The sequence below is a fragment of the Oryctolagus cuniculus genome, chromosome 2, assembly GCF_964237555.1.
Source record: "Oryctolagus cuniculus chromosome 2, mOryCun1.1, whole genome shotgun sequence".
NCBI lineage: Eukaryota > Metazoa > Chordata > Mammalia > Lagomorpha > Leporidae > Oryctolagus > Oryctolagus cuniculus.
In genome coordinates, this window is record NC_091433.1 from 93318060 (window position 1) to 93335087 (window position 17028).

General features: G+C 39.4%; 1 protein-coding gene across 2 annotated transcripts in view; it reads left to right on the plus strand.

The window, feature by feature from the left end:
- The window catches only part of LOC100354896 (zinc finger protein 84), a 49772-nt gene extending 40301 nt beyond the window's left edge, over positions 1-9471 (plus strand). For both annotated transcript variants that reach the window (XM_070068628.1, XM_070068629.1), the window contains 3 exons: positions 589-715; positions 963-1052; positions 3507-9471. In XM_070068628.1, the coding sequence (XP_069924729.1) occupies positions 589-715; positions 963-1052; positions 3507-5413 (2124 nt within the window). In that variant the 3' untranslated portion in view covers positions 5414-9471. The remainder of the gene's footprint in view (positions 1-588; positions 716-962; positions 1053-3506) is intronic.
- Positions 9472-17028: the final 7557 nt, after the last annotated feature.

Sequence of the window (17028 nt, forward strand, 5' to 3'; positions counted from 1 at the left end):
CCCTGAGTTGTATTTCATATGTCCAGTTGTCATGCAAACATTGCCACATAATTGACTACAGAAACCTCACACATAATGTTTCTAAATTCAGCCTCTCTTCTTTCCATCACATTTTTTGCTCTCTTTCCCTACTTCAATTTTTATTGCTAGGTGGTGAATTTTATTTATTAGAACAGAATTCTGTATTCATGCAGATTGAACAATCTTTGATATTTCAATGAAAAATCTATTTTTTTAAAAGGTCTGTCCTTCCCTGATCCATATTGAACATGCATTTCTGTAGCTCATCCAACATTAGCTCTATCACTTTTTCTTTTGTCTACAGATTACACTCTGAGCTCCTTTTAGAATCATTAGTAGAAAGATTAGTTCCAGATAAATAGTGGAAACTTTATGGTAGCGATTTTGCCATTATAAAATTAATATAGAGCAAGGTATTTTTCATTCTGATTTTACTTTCTCTTGGGATGTTGATTGCAAAATTAGTTGTATCTTATGTAAGAGGTATATGAGACACAGAAGAATATACTCCCAGTGTTTATGTTTTGGGAAGCAATGCATCAGTTGAACAAAAATGTGCTGTTACAGGTTTTGGTGTCATTTGAAGATCTGTCTGTGGACTTCACCTGGGAGGAGTGGCAGGACCTGAACACTGCCCAGAAAATCCTGTACAGGGATGTGATGCTGGAGACCTATAGCAATCTACTATCCTTGGGTGAGTGACAGTCCCCTGACGTTCCCAACTACAGCATTTTATTCCCCTTTGACAAATAAATGAACACTTTTAAACATTTAATGTTGGGTATGTATAGAATTTGATTCCATGAAGAAACTGAATATTTACCCTCTAAGAAAGGATTCATGTTGGAACTTCCGTTACACAGCTCCTTGATCAAAGTTTTGTCCTTCAAATAAACTAATTTAGTGGTTTGACAATGGGTTGTATTTTTTCCCATTAATAGGACACTGCATTAGCAAACCTGACTTGATTCTCAAGTTGGAACAAAGAGCAGAGCCATGGATGGTGGAAGAACACCCAAACCGGAGCCCAGGTGAGTCAGCACATACTAGGGAGGGACAGCGTGACAGAAAGAATAGAGCAGGTGTTTACTGTAGTTCTTCTCACTGCCTGACAACAGAAGTTTTGTGCATAAAGCACAGCCATTCTGTTGTGTCTAGAAAAGGTGCTCATGGCTATATCCCTGTACCTCTTCTGCTGTTTTCGATTTAAGGAAAAAAAAGAAAAGAAAAGAAAATCCAGTCCCTTTCTCAGCTACTTAGGCTTTTTTTCAGTGATAGATACATACCCTGAATTCTAACTTGTTTTTCTTTTCATTTTTAGTCTGTTTTCCTTTATGCCTTTTTAAATGCATGTATTAATTCCTTTGATGCTCGTTAATTGGGAAACACTTAGGTACCAGTTCCTCACAGTTGTGCACATTTGAGTTTTCAGTCCTGGCTATAGCCAAACCCAAAGCTTCCTGTTGCAAGCATTCCAAATCTGCATCAATGAATGGGGGCTCTCTCTTCTATCTCTTTCTCTGCCTCTGCCTCCCCAGTAAATAATCATAGGCTGCTGTAAACATTTGAGGAGTGAATCAGTGAAGGGAGCTTTCTGTCTCTATTTGTCCCTCATTCTCTATTTCTCTCTCAAGTAAATATGTAAATAAATAAGGAAATGACAAAACATGTTCAGGAGCGAGGGTCTATGCTGTGAAATCAGAAATCATGAAACCAAGCAGGATCCAGCGTAAGAACATGGAAGTTGATAGGAGATTCTGCATCCTGACATCAAGCAAACACAATTTGTGCTGTTGAATTCCTTAGATTTGAGAGTCAAGTTTGAAGTGTGGATTCTCTTTTTCAGCATTATTGATGAACAGATTAATGTGAAAAGAATCAGTTTTCTGGAATATTAAGACACAACTGATCCTCTAACACAGAGATCAGATGTCTTTAGAAACTCAAATTATTATGGAGGATTCTGAAGAATTGAGAAAAGCCAGGGCTGTTGATTCCAGATGAGCTAAGAAAACACTTATCAAAGAAGGTGAAAACACTTTGGGTTGCCAAAACAAATCCCCTAAACTAGTAGGGAGCACACATCCAGGGTGATGTATTAGGACTTTTCTATGCCATTATGGTCTCAGAAGCAGAAAATGTCAGGTTTCCTTTGGAATATTGGGAGAGTTGTTACCCTTGAGTGCAGATGAACGAATATTTCATATGTAAAACCTCAAAAATGCTATTTCCCTGGGAGACTGCTCATGAGACAAATGTTCAAATCCTGTTCTTTAATTGTGGTCTTGCTTAGGGTACACATGTCCTGCAATTGCAAGTAAGTGATCTGATAAAACATTGCCATCATTCAGGCTGAAAAATTAGCACAGAAACTCAAAACAGCTTTTATGAGGAAAAAAACAAAGCAAAAGGACATGGAAAACAAATACCTGCTGGAATTCCCTAAGCATTTTATTCTACACAGCACAGTGGTGAATGTCTTTCCAAAATATTTCACCATTGTTTAAAATCTTACCATTTTCATCTTTTTGATAGTCAAAGTGACATAGAGGAACACAGAAAATTTCTATTCATTAGTTTATTCAGTAAATGCCCACAATAGTTAGGGCTGGACAACTCTAAAGTCTAATCCCTGAATTCTGTTTTTCCTCTAGTTTTGTTGGGCTATAGTACTTGAACCATCATCTGCTGCCTTCCAAGATATATAAGCTGAAAGTTATATTGGAAGCTGAGTAGTGAGGTCTCAAATTGGGACTGTTAAGTAATTCAAGCATGCAAAGCAGTCGCTTAACCTAACTTACCACATAACCTCTTCTGCCATACTTAAAACACTATGGAAGTCAGAATCTGAATGAAACATTGGGAAATCTTTTTGTACAAGTCATTATATTATTTTTCCAGGAGAAAAAACATAATGGTGAAAAAGGAATATGCTGGGCCAGTGCTGTAGCTCACTTGGTTAATCCTCCGCCTGTGGATCCTGCACCCTGGGTTCTAGTCCCAGTTGGGGCCCCGGGTACTAGTCCCGGTTGCTTCTCTTCCAGTCCAGCTCTCTGCTGTGGCCCAGGAGGGCAGAGGAGGATAGCCCAAGTGCTTGAGTCCCTGCCCCCACATGGGAGACCGGGAGGAAGTACCCAGCTCCTGGCTTCGGATCGGAGCAGCGCTGGCTGTAGCGGTTATTAGGGGAGTGAACCAACGGACGGAAGACCTTTCTCTCTGTCTCTCTCTCACTGTTTCTCTCTCTCTCTCTCTTTCTCTCTCTCTCTTTCTGTCTCTGTCTCTCTCACTGTCTAACTCTGCCTGGCCAAAAAAAAAAAAAAAAAAAAAAGGAATATGCTTTACTTGTATATTAAAATCATACTAGAAGGATAAGAAATTCCTTCATTGCATATATATATACATATATATATATATATATATAAACATTCCAGAAGTAATATGTAGATGTGGTTCATGCATATATGTTTTTTTCCCCCTCATTTCAGTTGCCCAGAAAGGGGATGACCTGATTGGGACCAACCAGGAAAGTCAAGAAATAAATTGGAGGCAACATGTAATCACAAACAATAACACATCAACTAACAAGGGAATTGAATTGAGAAATAGACTTAATTTAACCTCACACCATATTCCCAAACTGATTATCAAAAAGGAAAACTTTTCAGGAGTAAAACCCAAAGCATGCAATATATTTCACAATGTGCATTTCCCTAGCGGTCCTGATGAGATGCAAGTATACTTTAAGAAATCTTATCTCAATAAGGAACAAGAAACCCACAGAGGAGAGAAACCCTATGAATCTGCTGAGTATGAGGGACCTCTCATTTCTAAATCAGATCTCACAATAAATCAGAGTAAACATAAAGGGAATAAAACCTATTCTTGTAAACCCTGTGGGAAATATTTTAGCTGCAAGTCATGTCATGCAGTCCATCATAGAACTCAAATTGGAGAAAATCCCCATGTGTGTATTGAATGTGAAAAAATCACTTACCAGAAGTCAGAGCTCATTAGAAATCCGAGAAGTCCCACAGGGGAGACACCTCTTGAATATAGTGAATGTGGAAAAGCCTTTAGCAAGAGGTCCATTTTCATTAGGCATCTGAGCATTCACACAGGGGAGAAACCTTATGAATGTAATGAATGTGGAAAATCCTTTGGCCGGAAGGCACATCTCATAAGACATCAGAGAATTCACACAGGGGAAAAACCTTATAAATGTAATGAGTGTGGAAAAGCTTTTTGTTATAAGATATCCTTTATTATGCATCAGAGCTTCCATACAGGGATGAAACCCTATGAATGCAATGAGTGTGGAAAAGGCTTTTACCAGAAGTCGCACCTCATAGCACATAAGAGAATTCACACGGGGGAGAAACCTTATGAATGTAATCAGTGTGGAAAAGCCTTTACTCATAAGTCACTTCTCACAACACATCAGAGAATTCATACAGGGGAGAAACCTCATGAGTGTAATGAGTGTGGAAAAACCTTCTGCTTGAGGTCATACCTCGTTAGACATAAAAGAATTCACACAGGGGAGAAACCTTATCAATGTAGTGACTGTGGAAAAGCCTTTTGGTGGAAGGCAGACCTAGTTGACCATCAGAGAATTCACACAGGGGAGAAACCTTATGAATGTAATGAGTGTGGAAAAGCTTTTTGCCGGAATTCCTACCTCATTACGCATCAGAGAATTCACAAGGGTGAAAAATTATGTGAATGTAATGAATGTGGAAAAGCCTTTTGGAAGAGATCAGTATTTATTAGACATCAGAGAACACACACAAAGGAGAAACCTTATGAATGCAGTGAGTGTGGAAAAGCCTTTCGGCAGCAAGCATCCCTTATTATACATCAGAGAATTCACACAGGGGAGAAACCTTATGAATGCAGCAAGTGTGGAAAAGCCTTTCACCAGAAAGTATTCCTTATCAGACATGAGAGAATTCACACAGGGGAGAAGCCTTATGAATGTAATGAGTGTGGAAAAGCCTTTGGCCAGAAGACACACCTCATTGCACATCAGAAAACTCACAGACCATTGAAACTTCAAGAATGTAATGAGTGTGAAAAAGTCTTTTGGTGTCCGTCAGATCTTGTGAAACATCAGCGGATTCACAAAGGTGGAAAATGTTTTGAATGTAATGAATGTGGAAAGCCATTTAGCCGGAAAGAACACCTCATTAGGCATCAGGCAATTCACACAGGGGAGAAACCATATGAATGTGAAGAGTGTGGAAAAGCTTTTATCCGTAAGTCACACCTCATAAGACATCAGAGAATTCACACAGGGGAGAAACCTTATGAATGTAATGAGTGTGGGAAAGCCTTTTCCCAGAAGTCACACCTGATATCACATCAAAGAGTTCACAAAGAGAAACCTTATTAATGTATTGAATATGGAAAAATCTTTTCCTAAGGTGAACCCTGATTATGCATCATAGACATTACAAGGAGAAACATGAATCTAGTGAATGTGAAAAATGTTTTCCAGAAATTTGAGCCTCAAAAAAGCATAGAATTTACAAAGCAGGGAAACATTTTGAATACAATTAATGTGAAAAAAATTTGTCAGAATTTAGATTTGACAAGTGTGACGATAAAGCAAATAGGAGTGGAGGGAGTCTTACTGGTAGAATGAATGTAAAACATAGTTTTCTAGCAGTGTTTATCACACATCAAGGGGCTCAGAGATAACCATGCACATGTAGAATTTTCTACCATAAGTAATTTGTTTCTGTCAGATAATTTAGAAAGATGAAAACCTGTATGAATGTAATGAAAGTAGCAAAACCTTTGTTGCAAGGCAAACATAAACAAATGTCAACACAATCACAGAAAACCCTTTGAAAATGTCATGTGTGGAAAAAGCCCTTTCCTGGAATCACCTCAGCTGGTATTAGGGAATTTATGTGACAGAATTATCCTGTGTGACAAAGACTGTTTTCTTCAAAAACATTTTGTCCTCTTTGACGTAGAATCTATTTGTGCTTTCACCTTATTTTGAATAGTAACATGTAAATGAACTGCTTCGATAAGTAAATATCCTTATCAAATATTCTGTGTCTAGCAATTATTTGAAGTGCCATCTTCAACTGCAAAGTTACTTAGTTTTTTCTGCACATGATTCTTTCCCTACCATATTCTATTTTTTATTTTATTTTACTTTTTGAAAGAGTTACAGAGAGAGGTAGAAACAGAGAGAGAGGCCTTCCACCCACTGGTTCACTCCCCAGATGGCTGCCATGGCTGGAACTGCGCTGATCCAAAGCCAGGAGATTCTTCTGAGTCGCCCATGTGGGTACAGGGGACCAAGAACTTGGGCCATCTTCTGCTATCCCAGGCCATATCAGAGAGCTAGATTGAAAGAAGAGCAGGTAAGACTAGTACCACCACCCATATGGGATGCTGGCACTTCAGGCAGGGTATGAACCCACTGCACCTCAGCACTGTACCTCCCTACCTTATTCTAGAAACCAGTGGTGTTACCCAGGCATGTCCATCTTTGGATGATGATTGTTTTATCCCCAATAGAGAATGAGTCTCTGGTCATCTCTGTGCTCATGAAATTTTGAGGCTTATTTGTGTATTGTGGCTGTTCCCACAATGCCAGAATTATATTACTCTGCAGAGTGATTTGGTGGCTGAACATCCAGTCCATCTTCCTGAGATTGATTCTCTGCCAATATTTATTACTACTCTTTTTCCTTTGTATTCTTTTTCTTTATTTTTTTTTTTAAGATTTTATTTATTTGAGAGGTAGAGTTACAGTGAGAGGGATTGACAGAGAAAGTTCTTCCTTCCATTGGTTCACTCCCCAAATGGCCACAGTCACAGGAGCTGTGCTGATTCCGAGCCAGGAGCCAGTTGCTTCTTCCTGGTCTCCCACATGGGTGCAGGGACCCAAGAACTTGGGCCATCTTCTACCACTTTTCCAGGCCACAACAGAGAGCTGGATCAGGAGAGCAGCTGGTATTTGAACCAGTGCCAATATGGGATGCCCGCGCCACATGCAGAGGATTAACCTACTTTGCCACGGCGCTGGTCCCTGGATTGTACTTCCACTCTTGTGGGTTGCTCTTATGTAGTAAAATTTTGATTGATGGGACTCATTTGCCATGGTTGTGACAGTTTTCATTTTATTGAAGTTTTTGGAGGCATCTAGTAAGCTCTAGGAATTAAGGACTGCCCTCAGCACCTATTCTGCCCCCTCAAACTGCTGAAGTCCCACCCTTTTTGTATAGTTTCAGTCACTACATTCAACATGTGCACCCCAGGCATACATGGACCTGAAGCTATGATAGCTCTTAGATTTGCTTTCTTAAGGACTATGGAAGTGGGTGACACTCAAGACTTCCCTGAAACTGCCTTACTTGAATATTTGAAATAGTGTCCCACACACCAGCCCCATCCTGTGAAAGGACAATCCCAAATCTGTTACGTACCTTTTCTTCTGAATTTTTCATCACTTGTTGCTTGTCTGATTCCTCTTTTCTCTCTTCTTTGAATTCCTTCATTCTTGGACACTAGAACTTGGTGGTCCTACAATAGAGAAATGAGTACATAAATATCGCATCTTGTATAATTCTAAGCTTTTTTTAACTTCAATCCACTTGGCCTTATTATAGTTCTCACAGTGACTGGGGTTCATTTATGGCTGGTATTTGTTTCCCTTCCCTACTTAGAGAGTGCTTTCTGGGTTTTATGTCACATCTCAGCACATATCCACTCAGTATCGACTACAGATGTGATGTGTTAGCTACAGTTACCATTTCCCATCCTTAGGTTAATGCTGGAAATCAATCCTTATACCTCCATTTCTACCCATTGCCCTGAGGATCTTGTTAGTGCTAATAGTAATATGCAAATCCGATAACAAGCTAATCTTAATTTAAAAAAGAAATAAGCTTTTATGTATATTGTAAAATGTACTCTCCAAAAAGGCAAAGTAGTTATTCATTGGATCAATCCAGATTTGTCAAGCAGTCAAGAGTGCCAGGCATAAGAGTAACAGCAGTGGATAGAACAATAGGTTTACATTTGAGTGCTGCTAAACCATGCTCACAAGTAGTGAGGGCATGATACAGCCTCCTTCAAGGTTCCATTTCTCAAATTTCTGAAATAGTATAAACAGGATACAGGGAGTGATTAGAGGGGGAATATTGCACACTTTGCATTCATTTGGATTGTGAGGACAAAGGCCAAGTCTCATACATTCTTTCCAGATCATGAATGGTGTATAACCCAATGTGGGCCAATTTCAGTTTCTGGCTGTGTGAGCAGACCAGCTGGTTTAGGGAATTTCAGTGAATGAGCTCTTTTTATTATTATTTTTTTTATTTTTATTTTTTCTGTTTGGTTTGTTGTGTAGCTGTTCATGAGGCTGAATCTGAATTCTGCTTTCCTTGTCCCTACATGTAGCTTCCATCTGGATCTCTTGTGTTATTAATTGGTCTTCAGTCTATAAAATGTACATTTTGCTTAGGTCAAACTTACATTCTGAATCTTTTGTTTGTCTCTGATAAAGGTCTCAGATACCCTCTCAGCACACATGACATACAATCTTACAGAAAGTACAGCCTGGTCTACACTTTGAGTGTATGCACCCAGAAATCCAAACAGGCCTTGCAAGAGAGATGTGGGCTAGAAGTTGTTGATGATAAATTTGTGCTGGCCCTTTCTTCTCTGGTTGCAAGGCGGCAGAGTTTCCAGTTATACTAGGAACAGTATGGCTTTTGCAGCAGCATCTAGGGATCCAGAGAGGGGCAGAATTCAAGAATGTGCCGTGGGATCCATGATCTTAATTAGTAGCTGTGTACAGAGCTGAGGCATAATGGGCATAGGGTTTGCTTCCCACATGCCACCATTCCAGCCTCAGATTTCCTAGCAACAAGTGTACAGCACCAGAACGTTCTTTCTCTGTCTTTTATTTTACTCTGTTTTATGCCATTTCATTTTTATTTTTTAATTATATCCTTTCTTTGAGAACCAGAGAGGGAGATTGCATTTTTGGTGGTTTGCTCCCTAAATACCCTTAAAAGCTTTGGTGGGCCTGGCAAAAGCTGTAAACTGGGAACTCAATCCAGTACCTCCCATGTTTGGCAGGGACTTGTCACCTGGTTCCTCTCAGAATTTACATTATCAGGAAGTTGAAATGGAATCAGAGCTTAAACTTGAACACAGGAAATCTGATATAGGATGTTGATATCCTAAATAGCACCTGAAACATTACATCAAACACTGCTGTTTTTCACTTGAAGTCCATTTTGTTCAAAGAAAATACCCTACTTAGTTTCCATTCTTTTTCAGTTTATTTTTTTGTAACCTAACAAATTGACCTTGAAAAATGATACACTTGAAAGAATGTGTATTCTCTTATTTATTTGTGGATATATGTTAGTTAACTTTCTTGTTTTATAATATTCAAATAAATGTCCTTTTTAGTCATACTGTTTCTGTGTGTTTTTGAAAGTGCTCTACTGGCATCTCCTAGTACTGTTGAATAATCGGCTTGTTTCACTATCCTTTTTGATACAGTGCTCAGCATTTGGTTGTTTGTAGTCAGTTAAATATGTAACCTCATTGCTCCTAAGTTTGGTCCTCTAGAAGACTAGAACCAAGTTTTTTTGTTTATACTTGTGTTTTCTCCAATTTCTTATGTCTTTGTTTTCCATTTAAGACCACTTCATGATGACTCTTTTCATATTTTTTGTATGGTTTTTTTCCTCAAAGAAACCTTCTATTTAATGAGTTTGAATTTTATTTGTAGAATTTTGGAATATAGTGATTACTCCCACAATGCCAACTTCCTACCCTGACTCCCATCACTCCTCCTCCTCCCTCTCCCATTCTGTCCCATTCTACCTTAAGATTCATGTTCAAGTAACTTTAAACACAGATGACCAAACGTATACTAAATAAGGGTTTCAGCAATTTGCATCCACCCACACACACAGAGAAAACACATTTTATATTTAATTCTCATAATACAACTCATTGATAACAGAAGTCCTGCTTGAGAAGTAAGCACACATTGACTCCTGTTGTTAAATTAACAATAACTGACACTCATGTGAAACCCAAGGCTCTTGACATTAGCTGCCAAGACTACGGAAGCCTGTTGTATCCGCAGTCATTGTCAATATTTAGGCAAGGCCATAAGCAAAGTGGAAGTTCTTCCTTCAGAGAAAAATACATCCTTCTTGATGCCACTTTCCACTGGGGTTTCTCTCCCAGAGATCCTTTGGGTAGGAATTTTTTATTTTATTTTATTTTTGCCTCAGTGTTTTGGCTTTCCATGCCTGAAATGATCTCATGGGATTCTCAGTCCAGGGTGGCTTAAGAGCCGATTCTGATGTCAGAGTGCTTGCTATTTAAAGTGATTTTAATTCTTTGGGTTGGCTTTTGGACTGCTAATCATTTTAATTCTATCTTATTATTACCAGACATGATCTTATATGATCCCCTTAACCCTTAATCCTTTGTATATGGTCACTTTTGCACTTAAGATGGCATTTTTTTCCCAGCCAGCTTAATGGCATTTGGGGCCCCATGGCAAGTTTTTATTTATTTGTCTATTTATTTATTTTAGAAAACTTATTTAATAAATGTACATTTCAAAAGTACAACTTTTGGATTGTCGTGGTTCCCTCCCACCATAACCACCCTCCCACCCACAAACCGTCCCATCCCCTACTCCCTCTCCCATCCCATTCTTCATTAAAATATACTTGTAATATCTTTATATACAGAAGATCAACTTAGTATATACTAGGGAAAGATTTCAACAATTGGCACCCGCACAGGCACACAAAGTATAAAGAACTGTTTGGGGCCGGTGCTGTGGCACAGTGCGTGAATGCCTGGCTGGAAGACATTAGCATCCCATATGGGCGCCAGTTTGAGTCCTGGCTGCTCCACTTCATGCAGCTCTCTGCTATGGCCTGGGAAGGCTGTAGAAGATGGCCCAAGTCCTTAGGCCCCTGCACCAGCATGGGAGAATCAGCAGAAGCTCCTGGCTCCTGGCTCCTGGCTTCGGATAGGCTCAACTCTGGCCATTTTGGCTAATTGGGGAGTGAACCATTGGATGGAAGACCTTTCTCCCCCCCCCTCCCCCCTCCACTACTCTCCCCTACCCTCCTCTCCTCGCCCCTTCCCGCCCCTCCCTTCCCTTCCCCTCCCCTCTCCTCCTCAACTCTGGCCATTTTGGCTAATTGGGGAGTGAACCATTAGATGGAAGACCTTTCTCTCCCCTCCACTCCCCTCCCCTCTCCTCTCCTACCCTCTCTGTGTAACTCTTTCAAATAAATAATAAATCTTTAAAAAGAAAACTGAAGACTATTTTCACCATTAATTCTCATAGTAAAACACATGAGGACAGAGATCCTACATGGGAAGCAAGTGCACAGTGTTGATTTAATAATTGACACACTTATTTATGATGTCAGTGATCACCTGAGGCTCTTGCCATGAGCTGCCAAGGCAGTGGAAGCCTCTTGAGTTCACAAACTCTGACCTTATTTAGTCAAGGCTATATTCAAAGTGAAAGTTCTCTCCTCCCTTCAGAGAGTGGTGCCTCCTTTGATGGCCTGTTCTTTCAACTAGGATCTCATTCAGAGATATTTCATTTGGTGTTTTGTTTTGTTTTTGCTCATTATCTTGGCTTTCCATGCCTGAGATCCTTCATGGGCTTTTTAGCCAGATCTGAATGCCTTAGGGGCTGATTCTGAGGCCATAGTGCTGTTCAATGAGTCTGCTAGCTATCCTGCTTCCCATGTTGGATGGTTCTCTCCATTTAATTCTGTCAATTGTTATTAGCAAACACTGTGATCCCTTTGAAACTTAATCCTATCATTATGATCAGTTATGAACTTACACTGTGAACTAGTAAGATGACATTGGTACCTGCTAACTTAATGGGATTTGGAGAGCTATATAGCTTTCCAGTTACAAACATGCTCCTCCCTCTCTTATTCCCTCGTTTTTTACTGACGTCTATTTTCAGTTGACTTTATACACATATGATTAACTCTTGTTAAGTAAGGAGTTTAACAAATGATAGGAAGAAGAGAAAAAAACCTTTGTCTACAGTGAATATGATGACTGTTCAAGTCATTGCTTCTTGAATTGTCAATTTCACTCCCACAGATTTAGTTTTAGGTGCTCTATTGTGACAGATCAGGAACAACTTGTGCATTTGGCACTGCCTTATTTCAGTAAGTATGATGTTTTCCACATTCATCTATTTTTGTTGCAAATGACTGGATTTTTGTTTTACCGCTTTGTAGTATTCCATAGAGCTGTGCATCAAAAGTGCCAATTTAAATCCTTTCATAGAGGTAGATGCTCATATACTTTGAGTTTAAATCTCATATCATTAAACTTTATAAAGTGTTCATTTATTATCAAATGTGAGGGAAATGTTCCACTTTGGCAACCCAACTAAGGCCAGGAGGCTACTGTAGATCTCCAGCATCACATGCCTGTATAAGCTCCTCTGAGCATTGTTAAGTTGCTGCCACTTCTGGGTGAAGTCCACAGCCATGTCTTCAGATGACACCCATAACTACAACAGCATTTATCTTCAGCATAGCAGTTCTGGGTTCACAGATTCAAAGTTCATTTTTCTGTGTGTTTCTCAGATGCTTCTTATATATTCAGAATATAAGATATAGCTTACATTGTAGTCTATATTGACAGCAGGAAAAATCTCATAAAAACATCTTGTCTCTATTTTAACTTTATAATTCAAAAATCCCAACAATAAAGATTCTCTTAGTTATTTGGAAGTTATCTTTCTCCTAATGATTTTGAGAGGAGGTGAAAATGTAATCTGTAGACATGATTATAAACACGATTGAAATAACATTTTAAATGCACTATGGAAGAAGTGTTCAATACTGACCAAAGTAATAAATACATTTTTTAAAGATTTATTTATTTTACTTGAAAGTCACAGTTACACAGAGAGAGGAGAGACACCCACAGAGAGAGAAAGCTTTTCCATCTGCTTGTTCACTCCCTAGTCAGCTACAATGGCCGGAGCTGCACTGATCCAAAGCCAGGAGCCAGGAGCTTCCTTAGAGTCTCCCATGCAGGTGCAGGGGCCCAAGGACTCGGGCCATCTTCTTCTGCTTTCCTAGGCCATAACAGAGAGCTGGATCAGAAGTGGAGCAGCTGGTTCTCAAACCGGGGCCCATATGGGATGCTGGCATCGCAGGCAGCAGCTTTACCTGCTCTGCCATAGTGCCAGCCCCAATAATAAATACATTTTTAAGAAATACATCTTTCTGTTATCAGGTTGCAGTTCCCTGAAACATCCAAGATGGTTACATGTGCATGAGTGTTCTCATGAATATGATTCAACTCAGATCAAATGGTAAAAGCACAAAGGACACAAGCCAGGTTGTGGAGCTTCACATCACCTTTCGGTGAGTGTTCTGGGCTGTGAGGAGAAATAAACGCATTAAGGCATTAAAGAAACTGATAATTGAGAATTTCTTTATATACTTGAACTAATGCAAACAGTAAAAACTTTATGTGCTGATTTTGTCAAATTATATATTCATAAGCATTCTTATGAATTCATTGGGAAAATAGCAATTATTTTTATATTTTTATAAATATATATTTTATAAATATATATTTTTATAAATATATATTTTATAAATATATATTTTTATAAATATATATAAATATATAAATATAATTGCTATTTTCACAATAAAAGTTGTTCACTTCCTAAAATTTAAGATGTACATATTGGTGACCAATAAAATATGGTCATTACTTGAACATATTTGTATTTTAAATGTCATCCCCAGGGAGGCAAATGAGGAGAAACTGAATAAATAAAAAGAGAACAGAGACATGACTACTGACCATCAGCATACAGTTAAGAGGAAGACAAATAAGGATATTATTGTAATTTTGGAAAGGAAAAGAAGGGAAGGACAGAAATCACTACTAATTTTTTCAAAGGGCAAAACATGGAGTTTAATTCTATGCTGTGTAAATTAGCGATAGAGTTTTAACTGACACTGTAAACTAAAATTGAGAAAGGGGACAAAGGGTAGAATGGCAAGAAGGCACAGTGGGTTTGGACACATGATTTTTAAAGCTTCCGTGGTCAAATATGTGGGGATATCCAACCTGGAAAGTGAACATATGAGCAGAGAGAGGTTCCAGTTGCAGATAAAGATTTGACTGCAGAATTTCAGTGATGCCTGAGACCATCATAGTCAATAAAATGTCTTCAAATACAAACTAGGAGACAGTAGGAAAGGGGGACCATTATTGTGGCACTGTGAGTTAAACCACTTCTTGCAACACCAGCCCTTTCTGGTTCATGTCTTGGCTGCTCCATTTCCAATCCAGCTCCATGATAATATGCCTGAGAATGCAGTAGAAGATTGCTGAAATTTACCTGAGCCTCTGCAATCCATTTAGAATACTTATGTAGAGGTGTAGGCTCCTGCCTTTGAACTTATGAGTTCTAGCAACTGTGGATATCTGGATACTGAACCAGCCAGCAGATGGAAGATATCTCTGTGTCTCCCTTTCTGTCATTCTGCCTTTCAGATAATATTTTTTTTTTAATAATACAAAGCAGAAAAGGAAGGAGCACAGAATCTGGAGAATAACTGTCATTCACTGATAGAGTTAAAGGAGGAAATATTAGTGGAATGGAAGAAAAGATAAGGAAGTTTTAAAGTTTCCTTCGGGGACATGGAGAAGCTCAATAGGAAATAATCTTTTTTTTTTTTTTTTTTTTTTTTTTTTTTTTGACAGGCAGAGTGGACAGTGAGAGAGAGACAGAGAGAGAAAGGTCTTCCTTTTGCCGCTGGTTCACCCTCCAATGGCCGCCGCTGCAGCCGGCGCACCGCGCTGATCCTGGCAGGAGCCAGGAGCCAGGTGCTTTTCCTGGTCTCCCATGGGGTGCAGGGCCCAAGCACCTGGGCCATCCTCCACTGCACTCCCTGGCCATAGCAGAGAGCTGGCCTGGAAGAGGGGCAACCGGGACAGAATCCGGCGCCCCAACCGGGACTAGAACCCGGTGTGCCGGCGCCGCAAGGTGGAGGATTAGCCTATTGAGCCACGGCGCCGGCTGGAAATAATCTTTTAATATGAATTCAGGTTCTTTAAAAAATTATGTCAAATATTTTCATTTCATTTCTCACGTGTAGTGCGAAGTATCCTATTATATTTCATTATATCCATACCTGTATTGGGGAAAAAAAACCTACCATGATTATCCATACTGGTATTGAGAACGACTTTTCAAAAAATGTTTTTGTAAGGCTGGCGCCATGGCTCACTAGGCTAATCCTCCATCTGCGGCGCCAGCACCCCACATTCTAGTCCCAGTCAGGGTGTCGGTGGCCCAGGAAGGCAGTGGAGGATGGCCCAAGTGCTTGGGCCCTGCACCCACATGGGAGACCAGGAGGAAGCTCCTGGCTCCTGGCTTTGGATTGGCACAGCGCGCTGGCCTTAGTGGCCATTTGGGGGGTGAACCAATGGAAGGAAGACCTTTATCTCTCTCTCACTATCTAACTCTGCCTGTAAAAAAAAAAAAAATGTTTTGTAAGACAGATTTTAGTGCATCCTGTTTTAACGTGGTCAATCATGTATCTTAGGTAAATTAATCCCCAGAGAAAGGACAGTCTCTTTAAAAATGAAACTGGTAAAATTGGATATCCTCACAAAGAAGCATTAAGCAAGACCCCTACCATACACCTTGTACAAAAGTCAACTCAAAATGGATTAAAAATCTAAAGAAAATATTGTATATGGATGAAATGGTTACTTTTCCATTCAATTATAGGTGATGGTCCTTGTCTATAGTCCCATTAAACTAGGCTCTTTTCGTTTTTTACTTGTTTAAACAAATTATTCTGTGAGGTATTAAGGCTATTTTCTATATTGTAAATTAATATATTACAGCAAAAACTAAAAAATAAAGAAAAGTGGAAGAAGGATAGGAGTGAGGGAAAGATAGAGGGAGGAAGAAATGGAATATTATCGTGTTCTTAGACTTCTATGCACAAATTCTTTTGAATCTGTTAAAAACAATGAAAATTAAAATGAAAAATGAAAACCAATGAAATCCTGGAAAAAACATTATTGATTAAAAATATGAGCAATAACATCAGATAGGCTTGTTTTCAAATTCCAGTTTTGTCACTGATAATGTGTGTGTTTCTATGCAATATATTGTTTCTTTCTAAGCCTGAATTTCTAGACCAGGAATCATGGTTAATGGCAAATATCTCAGTGAACATTAGTGAAAATTTTATCAGGTAACAATTACCAGTAACAGTGCCTGACACAAATTCATGACTCATTTACTGAATATTTTCATGTGTACTCCACTTGAAGTTATTTCTCAGTTGAATATAACAGAATGTTTGATATTAACATCAAAAGACAGTAAGATTAAAAATTAATTCTCTATTACAAAAGTATTCACAGTCAGGAAATAAGTTGAAATATTATTCAAAGTTCTTATTCAGGTCAAAAATTTAATAAAAGATATTTTGAATTGCATATATGTGTATGTGTGTGTATTGTTGTGGAAGCAATGAAAAAGAAATTATCTTTTTTATAATGAAGAATGGAGCCGGCGCCGCGGCTCACTAGGCTAATCCTCCGCCTAGCGGCGCCGGCACACCGGGTTCTAGTCCCGGTTGGGGCGCCGGATTCTGTCCTGGTTGCCCCTCTTCCAGGCCAGCCCTCTGCTGTGGCCAGGGAGTGCAGTGGAGGATGGCCCAGGTGCTTGGGCCCTGCACCCCATGGGAGACCAGGAAAAAGCACCTGGCTCCTGGCTCCTGCCATCGGATCAGCGCGGTGCGCCGGCCGCGGCGGCCATTGGAGGGTGAACCAACGGCAAAGGAAGACCTTTCTCTCTGTCTCTCTCTCTCACTGTCCACTCTGCCTGTCAAAAAATAAAAAAAAAAAAAAAGAAGAATGGATCAAAATCTCAAATGTGGTCTGTTAGGCTGCTCT